General features: G+C 41.1%; 1 protein-coding gene across 15 annotated transcripts in view; it reads left to right on the top strand.

The window, feature by feature from the left end:
* The window catches only part of Rapgef6 (Rap guanine nucleotide exchange factor 6), a 186,915-nt gene that overhangs the window by 159,174 nt on the left and 13,684 nt on the right, over positions 1-14,057 (top strand). For all 15 annotated transcript variants that reach the window (XM_052757753.1, XM_052757739.1, XM_052757743.1 and 12 more), the window contains 3 exons: positions 3,091-3,311; positions 7,946-8,134; positions 12,227-12,361. In XM_052757753.1, the coding sequence (XP_052613713.1) occupies positions 3,091-3,311; positions 7,946-8,134; positions 12,227-12,361 (545 nt within the window). The remainder of the gene's footprint in view (positions 1-3,090; positions 3,312-7,945; positions 8,135-12,226; positions 12,362-14,057) is intronic.

Here is a 14,057-nt window from a genome sequence, read left to right as displayed (position 1 = left end):
AACTTCAATGCCATATTTTATGAAAGTAAACATATAGGTTAATGTACAAAAGGTCCGTTTATAAGGGTTGCATTTTCCATTAGTTTTGCAGAGTCACCTTTATTTGATCTATATCGTAAAAGTGAATACATTTTTAACCCGTCATCAGATCCACTGAATGCCTGAAACTTGAAGCATAGATTGAAATTGACTTTAAATTTCTACCACCTTTATATAAAAAGATCCCTTTGTCTCCCCTAAAGCTTCTCAGCCTTTTGTGGCTTAAAGTAGGTTCTGGTTTCTTAATTCTGCTAGCCATCTAGTTTAGAGCCACAGACAGTTAAAGATCTTCTACATCATTCAGTTTAAATGAGGAAAGAGTGAGTACTTTAGGTGTGTGGAATTACATATATAGAACATACATAGAATTTTAATGTTTAAAACTGACGAGCTGTGAGGTTTAGATACTTACATGTAAGAATTTTCTGAGCCATGTCTTTGAGTCTCGTGGTCTTGTTTTTCATTTGGTGAGCTTGACTTTCCTCCTCTGTTGTGTTTCTTGTGCGTTTTCTTCTGCGTCATACATTTGTGTCTTGGTCTTCCCTGGTTCTTCTTATTGCAAGTAGAAATTGGTAGCCTGGCATTACTACTAAAGCAGGACATACTATGACCTAGTGACTGAGCTACAGTAGTTACTGTTCAACTGTGGGGTTTGGGGCTTCCATACAGCAGGTGTTTTCATTTCACATCAGTATTTGCTGCTTTGGAAGTAGTTCAGCAGAAACTTTATTGTCTTCTATCATTCTCATGCATTAGAACTTTGTATCCTATATTTGTTTACAAGCTGGTTTTTTTTTTTACTTTGGATAGCAACTAAGATCAAATTATTAAACACTAGCATCAAAATTTGCTCCTAAATGCTAAGGCTTCCTTTCACTGTGAGTTTGAACCCTGGAACCCACATAAAGGTAGTTCCACCAGTTCCACACAGTTGTCCTGTGACCTTCGGAGATGCACTGTAGCCTACACATGCACGTTCACACAATAATAATAGTCCCTACATGGTAAGATGTTGTCTTGTATATCAAGAAAAGCCAGTGCAGTACCTTGTCAGTCTATGCTTATTGAAGTGCTTCTCATTTGTCTGGACCTAACTTTACATTTTCCTCCTAACACCCTTGTGTATGCATAAGAGGGAAAACATAAGGAAAGTGAAATGGTTTAGATGTTTCTAAAAGTTCATGTTCAGAATCTTGCAGATCACTCTTAGAATCACCAGTGCCCACGCCTTGCCCCTGGTCACATGTGGTATGCACAGTACTGCCCTCTGTGCCACCAGTATCTTGCTCATCCATCACTGGATAAAACAAATCATAAAAGACGCAAAGCTGACCCTTTGGGCTTCTTGGCTGGCTCAGCACACAGAGCCTGTCTCCCCTTGACATTATTGGAGAGTTACTAAAATGTTCAGGATTCACTCTCTTGAATCAAGTGCTTCTTAAAGGTTAAAGGATAATTCACTGGTTAACTAGATCTTTTTCTTCCAAACCATTCTGCAAATTTTAGTTTTTTCCATGTGTCACTCACAGCCATATCATCATCTCTGCCTGACCAGCAGCAACTAAAAGTTAACCTCACTGGTATACCAGACAGTGGTAGCACATAAGAGGCAAGAGCAGGACGATCTCTGAGTTTCAGGATAGCCAGGGCCACACAGAGGAACCTTGTCTCCAAAAACCAAAAATTAAAAAAAAAAAGTTGCTATCAAATATAAGGCATAACTACCGATTTCCTTCCTCTTTTTTTAAGTTCAGGAACATACAAGATAATAGGTTTCCTTTTAACATTTTCAAGCATGTGTACTTGCCTCCCTTATCCCCCTCTGGGAACCCTACTTCAAAGGTCTTAAAAACATGACAAAAAATACCATTAACAGTTTCTCAGCTGTCTTACATGATTTACAATGAAAACATTAGGATTCAGTGTCTGTTTTAAGTCAGGTATGTGAGCATTGAAGAACAAGTGTATGTTTATGGTCTGTGTTTTAGAGCATTTTATATAAATATGATGCTAATATTGAAAATAGAGATACTCTTACCTTTCAATTAAAGATCATTTGAGTCATTCAAGCCTGGAATCCTGAGTGATACCTGGAGTCCACATAAAAGTAGTAGGAGAGACCCACTCTCAGACCTCCACAGACTTGCTGTGGCATGTACCCACCTCTGCATACACATGGTAGTAAACAAACAAATAATCCTCTACAAACGTTTAATTTGATAGCCTGTTAGAAAGGACCAGCTACATTGCAGTTGCTACCTTCCATGAGTTCTGGATGTAAATTGTTTAAGCAGGCTTGACGAAAAAGATAGAGTTGGATAAAGCTGTAGCTTATTTGAATAGTACTTATTTCTAAGATCCAGTTCCATCATGTTCAGATGTATTGCAATGGTAGAATCTTAGCTCCTACTTCTAGAATGCAAGTAATATCTGACCACATCATATTTGCAGAAACAGGAGCATTTTTTTTTACTGTGTTTCTAATCTCTGACTATGCTGGATTGAAATGTTATTTTCAGATATTATCTTGATTGTTCTCTTTAATTTCTGGTCAAAATATGGTTACTGGTAAAATTGGTCACCGTACTTGAAGTGATTCTTGCTGTCACAGAATGGTGCTTTAATAACATATTGCAAGCAGCACAGGTATAAAGCTGATCTGTTTGCCCTTGCTGAAGGACTAATGACGAATTTACCCTGACCTAGACTCTTGCCACATCTTAGAGTGAATGGCCTGAACGGACCAGAGGAAAGCTTTTCTTGGTACAGTTGTGCCGTGGGTTGCATAGGCACATGCAGGTGTAATGGAATATGGTGCTCAGGGAGGGACTAGTACATTACTCTTTTGAATCCCATGTTTTGCCAGATCTTGTTCTTAATTGAGAACATTGCCATCTGTGCCAAATTACTTTGCATTAATGCTCTTCATCTTTTAACTCATTTACATCAGCATGCAATAGCATTAACAGAAAAAAAATCTTTGAATCTTCACTCTTTCATGCTAAATTCTCATCTTTACAGGCTTTCATTGCAGTTTCTGTCTCCTTACAGGTCCTTGAGTCAAGGCAGCACAAACTCAAACATGCTGGATGTTCAGGGGGGTGCTCACAAGAAAAGAGCACGCCGCAGCTCACTGCTGAATGCCAAGAAGCTATATGAAGATGCGCAAATGGCCAGGAAAGTGAAACAGTATCTTTCTAGTCTGGACATAGACACAGATGAGGAGAAGTTCCAGATGATATCACTGCAGTGGGAGCCTGCATATGGTACCTGTGAGTATGTCCTTTTTCATCACACTGGTGAGCACAACAAAGGAGGGATTTTGTTCTCCACAGTTAGTGCTGATTTCAGTTGCAAGGACAACTGCTGTGCTCAAGCTGCATGGTCTGTTCATGACCTACTGAGCCCCAGCTCTTACATAACTCTGTAGGAGCAGGAGAGATAAATAGTTCTTCTTTTAAAGGCTTTATAAATCCTCTTTTAAAAATTGAAGCATTAATAAATTTTTAAATGGGGAGGGGGTTGCAGAAGTCACTGGAGAGCTGGCTCAGCTATTAAGAGCACTTGCTGTTCTCACAGGACCTGAGTTCAGTTCCCTATACCCACATGGTGTCTCACAACTATCTGTAACACCAGTTAGAGGATCTGATCCCCTCTTCTGGACTCCATGGGCACTACAAATACATGGTGCACAGATACACATGCTGACAAAACACCCATGCACATAAAATAGGAATGTCTGGAATTTTTTTAATTAGAACATTATAGAAAATACTCTGAGAACATTGTTGCCTTCATCTCTAAATGAAAAGTGACATCTGTACTAGGTGAAAATCAGTTCCCAACTAGAAATCTTAGGGGTTTGATTCAAACACTAGCAGTGATGCCTTATCAGTAAGATACAAAAGGAAGCAGACATGTCCTGACACTGTGGAAAAGATTCTCTCCTCACTACTGGCACCTCACAGTCTACCTGCCCACTACTGCTCTGCTTAGTAAGTACTGTGTCCCCAAGCATCACCCTGACCTTTAAGTGCAGGCTTCAGAACACATCTCTGGGTTAAGAATATAATGAGTTACAGGAATTGAAGGCGGGGAAGGGTTCCTCTTAAATTGTAGGTTAAATGGTAAACTCCTAAGAAGCACAGTAGAATTACAAGTTTTCTGTTGACAGAAGGGAATGGTATTCTCCATGGATTGACCCCAAAAATTGATAAATGTGTTGGTAGTTCCATTGTAACATAATAACATTACAGCTGAGTAGAAAAGAGAAAGTGTACATGGAAACATATACTGATTTCACAATGAATTTAAAATACTGGGTAAAGAATCATTCAGTACAACCATATTAGCAAAAGCTGGACATAGTGGTGTGTTAATCCCACTGAACAAGAATAAGAACACTACCAAATATTTGAGCCAAATTTGAAGCAAGCTTTATTAAATACTGAACAGGACAATGGACACTGGCCAGATCCATGCCCAAGATTCTCAGAGAATGGCTACAAATTAAGTTAGTCAGGTGCTTACAAAGGCAAGACTCGCAAGACTATGTACTTCCTGCCTTTGTCCAGTGGGGGTAGGGAACAAGCATACATCCTGATATACTTCCTGCCCATGATCTACAAGTGATAAGCACATCCTGAACAGTTGGGGCAACCAACCTTGTTTACAGAAGTGGAAACACCTAGCTTGTTATCTTACATGAACAGCCCCAGAAAGTTACCTGTCCTTGGGCAAGTAGGGTTTTCAGTTAGAGGCATTTTTGCTTTATAGCTCTCTTTTTTTTTTTTTTTTTTTTTTTGGTTTTTCGAGACAGGGTTTCTCTGTGTAGCTTTGCGCCTTCCCTGGAACTCACTTGGTAGCCCAGGCTGGCCTCGAACTCACAGAGATCCACCTGGCTCTGCCTCCCAAGTGCTGGGATTAAAGGCATGCGCCACCACCGCCCAGCTGCTTTATAGCTCTCTTAAGCACAGTAATTAAAACTTAAAACATAATTTTAGCCCTCAAAGGTGCATTCCAGTAATTAACGATACTTGGGAGACTAAGATGGGAGGATGTTAGGGCCAGCCTGAGCTACATAATTAAGACCTGCCTGGGGTGGGGGGCAGAATTAAGCTATTATCAAAACAATGTATTCGAAACAGTCAGTGGTGACACACACCTTTAATCCCAGCACTCAGGAGGCAGAGGCAGGCAGATTCTGAGAGTTCGAGGCCAGCCAGGAATACACAGTAAGACTCTTGTCTTTAGAAAAAAAACCTGAACTTTGGCTAGCATTAAAAACATGTTTTATCTCTTCTGATTCTTTATCAAGCCTACTAAATTTGAAAACAGAAATAATAAACACTAGAAATTTAGAGCCTTCAATATGGCAGCAACATTCTTACTCAGTACTCTATAGACATTGTCCTTAGTGTGGTGGTGCACACTTCAGTCCCAGCTACTAAGAAGAGGAAGGCAGGAGGATCAGTCACTGGAGGACTTACATTGGAGACCAGCCTGCACAGCCTAACAAGACTCCAACTCACAGTGATGCACCTGCCTCTGCCTCTTGGGTGCTGGTAATAAAGTTGTGTGCCACTGCCGCTTGGTTCCATCTCAGACTATCTTTTAAAATTTTAGAAGATGCCGGGCGGTGGTGGCGCACGCCTTTAATCCTAGCACTCGGGAGGCAGAGCCAGGTGGATCTCTGTGAGTTCGAGGCCAGCCTGGGCTACCAAGTGAGTCCCAGGAAAGGCGCAAAGCTACACAGAGAAACCCTGTCTCGAAAAACCAAAAAAAAAAAAAAAAAAATTTTAGAAGATGCCGGGCGGTGGTGGTGCACGCTTTTAATCCCAGCACTCAGGAGGCAGAGGCAGTTGGATGGATCTCTGAGTTCCAAGACAGCCGGAACTACACAGAGAAACACTATTTTGTTTTGTTTAATTTAGAAGAAAGAAAACAAAAACACAAATGCCAGCACCATAGAGGCTGAAGCAGGAAGATTACAAGCTCAAGGCCATCCTGCGCTACATATCAAGACTGCCTCAAATTTTGAAAATTGCCATTTACTTCTATTAACTCTCTCTAATAGCTAATGTTGAATTCTTGTTGTAATGAGATAATGCACCTAAAAAGTATTGATAAGAGTGATATTTCTCCAAACTGTAGCAGTTATGATGTCAGTAAAATAAAAAGTTATTTATAGCCAGAAATGGTGATGGAATCAAAACCTTGGGTTTAGTGTTTGCCATTATACTAACAGGAATTGATAAAGAGAAATGGGTTTATTCACAGTGTGGGCCAGAATTGAGGAGATAAAAATGCTTAGCTTTTCCCCCCACCCATTATCTGAAGCAGTATTTTAATTTATAGAAAAAATGAAACAAAGGCCAAGGAATGTGCATGCATAGATTCAGTGACCAGGAGTGTGAGGTGATCAGCCATCCCCAGGGATGGTTCCTCTCTATATTCCTCCTAGTTTAGGACTTGAGCCTGTCCTTACTCCTGCATATTTCCTAGGGAGTTTTTAATATTTTTTTTCAAGTACTTTTTTACTGTGGTGCCTGCCTGTAATCCCAGCACTTGAAATACTGAGACAGGAGGGCCATGAGTTGTTTTGGGGGGGGAAAAAAAAAAAAAACAGTATTAGGCTGGCTACATCAGCAGTTCTCAACCTGTGGGTCTTGGCCCATTTCACAGGGGGTCACATATCAGATATTTACATTATGGTTTATAACAGTAGCAACATTACAGTTATGAAGTAACAACAAAATCATTTTATGGTTGGGGGTCCCCACAACATGAGGAACTGTATTAAAGAGTCACAGTATTAGGAAGGTTGAGAACCCCTGGGCTACATACTGAGTTTGAAGCCAGCCTGCACTATGCAGTGAGACTTTTCAAAAAACAGTTTCAAAAGAGCAGAAATGTGTTTCATATTTCTAATCTTGAATTCAGTTAGTTGATAAGCAATTTCATATTATCCCCTTGAGTCCCTCTGTTTTAGCTTCTAGATGTCCCCTGCCTCTTGTTACCAGGTGAAATATTTTCACGATCTCACAGTGAAAGCATGAATACTACCTATTTACAGCTAGGCTGGCACAGGTAAACATCTGTTGGTTGCTTTATCTTGGTGTTTGGGACCTGTGTATAAAACCATCCTAAATAATTAACCAAAGGACTAAAAGGGCTGGCTGAGAAAGAATTTCTTTCCTTTGGACCACAATACTGATTTTGGGTGATGAAAGCAGTTTGGTTTGGTTTGGTTTGGTTCTGTTTTTTCCTTATTCACTCTGTCTAGTTAGGTCTCACTGGTATTGTCATTGCAGAATGCACAGTGTTAGAAAAGGTTCTGTGAGTTTACGAGAAAGTGGATCTGAAAGATGCAGGAGACAATTGGTGTAAAGTGATTCAACCAAGGCAAAGGCTGACTTGATAGAAACCTCAAGCATATGGGATTGAAGAGTGGGGAAGTACATAGTGGAGGCAGGTTGATAGTGAGTTTTTGTGGCTTTACAGACCTTGCTGGAGGCATTTGAGTCTTCTTCCTGAGAGGAAGGGGAGTTGTGAGGTCTATGGAACACAGAGAGGGAAGGTAGTAGCTACGAGTTCCATGTTAGCTGTTGCTCTGTCATCTGGAGAAGGGCTGGAGGCACCCTGGAATTGATCCAGCAAGAGGATTTCAGTCCTAGAGAGGAGAAAGTGAACTTGGCCTCTGGAAGTAGACAATGGATTCAAGAATTTAGGAAGCAAACAGCTTGTTCTACAGCAGCTTCAGAGAGAGAATTTATGTTTAAATTTCTTTTATGAAAGTAGATCTTTAATTTTTTGTATATAATGTATAATTTTTAAACAACTACCTGTAAATGATAATAGTCTTCCTTTAAAAATTAGCAGTTACCTGACACTTCTCTCTTCGTAGTGACAAAGAACTTAACTGAAAAAAGGTCAGCCAAGTCATCTGAAATGTCTCCCGTGCCTTTGAGGTCAGTTGGCCAAACAGCAAAAGTCCACCTGCATCAGCCACACAGAGTGAGCCAGGTGCTTCAGGTGCCAGCAGTTAATTTGCACCCCATCCGGAAGAGAGGACAAGCCAAAGACCATGTGCTGAGTGAGTGCTCAAAGCCTTAATCCATTTCATTCTTAATTCAGAAGAGTATGGTCATTACATCGTTGTATCAAAAATGTTTTGTTTTGCCTCAATTTGATGACAGTATGGCGGGTTTTTTTTGTTTGGTTGGTTGGTCGGTTGGTTGGTTTTGGTTTTGGTTTTTCAAGACAGAGTTTCTGTGTAATGTAGCTGAAGTTTTTCTGGACCCACCTGGCTCCTGTGGCCCCACAGCTCCGCAGCTGCTCAGACCCAAATAAACACATACAGGCTTCTATTATTTTTAAACTATGGCCATGGCAGGCTTCTTGCTAGCTAGCTCTTATATTGTAAATTAACCCATTTCTATAAATCTATACTTGGCTTGCGGCTTACCAGTATCTTCACATCTTGCCTCTCCTGGTGGCAGCTAGCAACGTCTCCTCTGCTCTCTGCCTTTCTCTCTCTCTAGTTAGAATGTCCCGCCTAACCTTATTCTGCCTCACCATTGGCCAAGCAGCCTTATTTATCAACCAATCAGAGCAACACATATTCACAGCATACAGAATGGCATCACTCATCAGTGTCATAGCCCTGGCTGTCCTAGAGCTCACTTTGTAGACCAGGCTGGTCTCGAACTCAGAGATCCACCTGCCTCTGCCTCCCAGCACTTGGTGTGCACCATCACTGCCCAATGATGACAGTGTGTTTTAAATACTATGGTGGGATTTCTATATTACTGAAATCTGTTCATCAACAGAAATCTTACACAACTGTACATCTTGAATATCTACACCAAATCTTAGGTAATACATCAAGCTAAAGTTCATTCTGTTTTCAAAGCTATGAGAATCAAATTGTTTTTTATGAAAAATACTTACACACTGCTTTTGTTTTCATTAATGTCCCCTTCTGAAGACCTCAGTAGGAGAAAAGAACATGTAGAAGACAAAAAGAGTGTGAGGCTGGAGATATGGCTCAGTGGTTAAGAGCATTGGCTGTTCTTCCAGGCCTGAGTTTGATTCCTTGTGCCCACATACCAGCTCACAACCATCTGTAACTCCAGTTCCAGGGGATCCAGCATCCTCTCCTAGCCTCCATAAGGCACTGCACAAATATGATATACAGGCATACATGCAGTCAAAACACCCATACACACCAAATTGTAAAGAAAAAAATTTTAATTAAAAATAAATGTGGGGGCTAGAAAGATGGCTCAGAAGCTGCAGGAGTATGCTGCTTTCATGAGAACCTGTTAGAGTCCCAGCACCTACATCAGATGCCTCACAACTGCCTGTAACTTGAGCTCCAAGGAATCAAATTCCTCTGGCCTCCTGGGGCATCTGTACTCTCTTGTACATACCCACACCAGGCACATAATTAAAAAAAATTTAAGTGACAGGGCTAGAGAGATGGTACAATGGTTAAGAGTACTTGTTGCTGTTGTATAGGGACCTGGGTTTGGTTCCCAGCACCCATATAATGGCTCACAACCATCCACTACTCTAGTTCTGGGAGATCCAATGCCTCTTCTGACCTCCATGGTTACCAGGTACACATGTGGTGCACATACATACAGGCAAAACATTCATATATGTAAAATAATAAAATGTTTTAAACATAAAATACATAAGTGTAATCTTCAACTCTGTTTCCACCATTAAGTCTTACTTACATTACTGGAATTACTTTTATTTGTTGTTTTAACCGTTTCTCTGTGTCCACTTTTATTTGGGAAGCTAGATTATATTTGCTTTCTGGTATTGTAAACATGGTCCATGTATTATACATATTTCATGCTTAGTAGAAATATGTTTTGTTTTTGTTTTTTTGGTTTGGTTTTTCGAGACAGGGTTTCACTGTGTAACAGCCTTGGCTGTCTTGTTCTGTAGACCAGGCTGGCCTCGAACTCACAGGGATCAGCCTGCCTCTGCCTCCGAGTGCTCACCACCTCACCACCCAGCAAATGATGTGATTTTAATTTGATTTGATCTGATGTACAGAGTTGAATAAGAAATGGCTAGAGTTTCAGTCTAGTGTTACTAAAGATAGAAACAGATGGCTTTATTATGTGTGTACTAACACAGTGCATGGAAAAGAAAAAGCAAGAGGAGCCCTTAGCAAAGGCCGGGATAATGAAGGGCTTTAGAAGGCTTTAGAAGGGTTTCCTTGAGGCAGAGATATGATTTGGTGTCTATAAGGAGCTACAAACAGTTTGGCTTACTGCAAATTGCATGCATATTAAGAGGTAACAACTGAAGGTCGGGGTTGGGGATTTGACTTGGTAATAGAGTGCTTGACTAGTGTGCACAAAGCCATGGGGGCTCAGCCTAGTTCCCAGCAACATGCACACAAGTAATTGAAGCTCACATTTAACACTTACTGAGTTTCAGACACAGTCCATCTTTATTAAAAACTTTATATATCTACTTAGTCTTCATAATAGCCCTATGAGATGGTAATTTAGCCTTATTCTACACAGAGTCTTAGTAATTTACACAGTGCCAGTACATGATCAGTCTAGTGGTTGATCCTAAGCTGGTTGGCTCTAAAATCCTTCCTTTTTATCCACCAGACTAAACAGCCTCCCAGGATATGAGAAGTGAAGTCATAAATATGTCTAGATTATAGAGGTGCCAAGCACAATTTGTCACTGAGAAACCACTGAAGAGATTTGAAGTCTTGCATGGTGTACACCCCTCTAATCCTAGCACTTGGGAGACTGAGGCAGGAAGATTGCATGTTCAGTGTTAACCTAGGCTACAAGTTTGAGACCAGACTGACCTATCTAGTGATACTCTGTTAAGAGAGCGACAGGAAGAGACAGGAAAGGAGGTAAAAGGAGAAAGAAGATGGGGTGAAAATGGAGGCTGAGATAGATTTGAACCAAAGAAAGTTGGGAGAAGGGAGTAGAACAAGGCCACAGGCAAGCGAGCCTGCTTGGTGGGAGTGCCTTTCCTGAAGACTGCTGTTGCTGTACCAGCTCTATAGCTCAGTGACTTCCTAGAAACTCTAAAAAGTAACTGGGCTGGAATCATTTGTAGTGCGTCTTTCTCTGTCCCACCAGTCAGCTCCCAAACCATGACCTGGAGAGTTGTCTCCTCCACCCCCCACCACCATCCCCGACAGGATTTCTATGTGTAACAGCCCTGGCTGTCCTGCAACTCACTTTGTAGACCAGGCTGGCCTCAAACTCACAGAGATCCACCTGGCTCTGCTTCCCAAGTGCTGGGATTAAAGGTGTGCACCACCACTGCCCAGCCCTCACTAGCTCTTATATCTTAATTTACCCATTTCTGTTATATGCTGCCACATGGCTCGTGACTGTTACCTCTCCTCCTGCATGTCTTGCTTGTTCAACATCTCTTGGCATCTCTGCGTTCTTCTTCCAAGTATCCTCTCTGCCCTGAAAATCCTGCCTAGCTGTTGGCCATTCAGCTTTTTATTAAACCAATCTAAGTGACACATCTTCACAGTGTACACAAGATTATTCCACAACAACCATTTCAGAATCTGAGCTATGTTCAATAGCTAGCTAGTGGAGAAGAGAACTTTCCAAGAATGTTTTTGGGAGCACCATCCATTGTCCTGTCTGTTGCTTACTTTTCTTCTGTAGTATGAATTTAGTGCTCTTGAAAAGGGCTGACCTGGCAGTCCCACAGCCTCTGTGTATCCACAGGAGAGATGCCCCTCAGGAGGTAACAATACCAGCACCACACACTCCCTCGAACGTATTTTGCTCTCTCCTGAAGGGGCTACCTCAAGAGGGAAGGGCAGAGTTTGAACCTCAATCTTCTCTCTTAAGATATAATTGTGGGAGTTTAGGGACTATGCTTGGACTGTGTAATTGATTTCCCTCTGCCACAAAGCAAATTGCCTATTATAATCTTATCTGTACTGGCCAACTGAGTTTGAACAAATAACCTAGAGAATGAAACCTATATGCCAACTCCCAGCCACTTAATCCCTCAGTGCACTGACATGTCTTGGTTGACTATACCAGCCATTGTCTCAGGGTTTGAGTTACTGGTGATTTAAACAGCTACATACGTTTTAATTGTAAAATGATACTTACTTGCTTCTTTATTTTTATGTTTTTTATTTATTTAATTTTAGGTACAAGTTTACCTCAGAAAGGTTTAGGACCAACTGAAGAAGTGAGTGGTAAGAAACACACAGAAGACACTGTTTCTGTGGCATCCTCTCTGCATTCTAGCCCTCCTGCATCTCCTCAAAGTTCCCCTCGCAAAGGTAAGATGAGACTTTTCCTGCTAGCTCTTCTCAGACCAAACAACATGTCAGCACGCCTGGCTTTTCAGTCTGTAAGCAAATGACAGAACAGTGAATTAATGTTTCCATTGAATTGTTCAAACATTTTTCAGGTGTCAGTCACCCTGTAACTAGGACTCCAGTATACAGGGCATGATCCTTAGCTTCTTGGACACAGGACAGGCATGGGTAGAAATGAGGGCATAAGACACAGTTGTTTTGGTCTTTGCCAGTGCACAATGCCATCTTTCCAGTTTTGTATATTTGAACATTTCTGTAGAGAATTTGCAAAAAATTCTACAAGAAATTGTATTTATACTGGGTGTGATGGTGCACACCTGTAATCCCAGCATTTGGAGGAGACAAGGGGGTCAGGAAGTCAAGGTCATCAGCAGCTATATAATAGGTTCAGTGCCTGAGACCCAGCTCCAAAAAATGTTTTCTTTTGTTTTCGTTCAAGTACAAATTGTAGGGGTAGGAGGGGTAGCAATATTAGCTGGGCATGGTGATGCACCCCCTTTAATCCCAGCACTTGGGCAACAGAGGCAGGCAGCTCTCTTAGCCTGGTCTACAATGTGAGTTCCAGGACAGCCAGGCCTATACAGAGAAACCCTGTCTCAAAAAAGAAAAAAAAAGAAGCAGTTATTTAGGTTTCTCTTTTTGGTTTGTTCTGTTTTTCTTATTTATGGAGATTTAAAATACTGTATGCCTTTCTGTGGTTTTTACATTTGTACAAAACCAACAAGGAAAAGTCAGAAATCCTTGTTTTTCACATGCATTTTCATGAGTCAGACTGAAACTCTTCTTGGATAGCCTGGACTCTGAGATGTCACATGATGTTGACCATGCATACAACATGCTAAAGAGTATATGTTTAGTACTCTGGCCCTCCACACTGAGTCTATGCTAGAGATAGAGGTATCCTAGTCCTGGGCTCCTTGTGAGTGTAAAAGAAAAAAGGGGGGAAAAGTTTTAATCCTAGCAGAGGACATTACCTGGCCAAAGGGAAATTAAGTGTGTTAGTCCTGGTTAGACTAACAGCTCACTCTGTTCCCAAGGTCTAAGTTTCACTCTTCAGAACCTTTTTTGCCAGCTGGGGTACAGTGATGTAACACCTGAGTCTGACACTCTGTCCCTTGCTATTTCTTTATTACCATTCGTGACTTGTTTATAAGGTTCAGAAAGACCCTCTCTCTTAGGACCTATGTAAACAGTTTAAAGGAAATGGTATTTCTATAGTGATCAGTGATTAGTAAATTCAAGTGTCTCTTCCTTTCACTGCTGTTGCTCCAGCGTAGCAGAGCTAGCTTGCTCCCCAGCCTTTCTACCTTCAGATAGCTGAGATTTTACTAAGGAATGCTTCATGACAATCAACTAGAATATAGAAGGAATATGTATATTCAGAAACAGTTTCTGATCATGCTGTGTCTCATTATACTTTTGCAGGACACATAGATCTGTGTCTTTTCTTTGTCTGTATGAGCTGAGTATCCAGAATGCCTTCATCAGATCTCTACAAGTGATCTGATCTTTAGGCAGGCCCGTGGTCCTCCTGCAGGACCAGTGTTTAGAAGTTGTGCACAGACAGCTCTGTAAGCAAGAAGCTGATAGTTCTGATTGCAGTTTATGTTTACTGTGACTTGGGAAGAAGTATTTTGGAGAGGAATATCCCAACAAA

Source organism: Peromyscus californicus, unplaced genomic scaffold (assembly GCF_007827085.1).
Source record: "Peromyscus californicus insignis strain IS unplaced genomic scaffold, ASM782708v3 Scaffold_3__1_contigs__length_106647218, whole genome shotgun sequence".
NCBI classification, from domain to species: Eukaryota; Metazoa; Chordata; class Mammalia; order Rodentia; family Cricetidae; genus Peromyscus; species Peromyscus californicus.
Note: the sequence above shows the minus strand (reverse complement) of the source record. Positions and strands in the feature narration are given on the sequence as shown.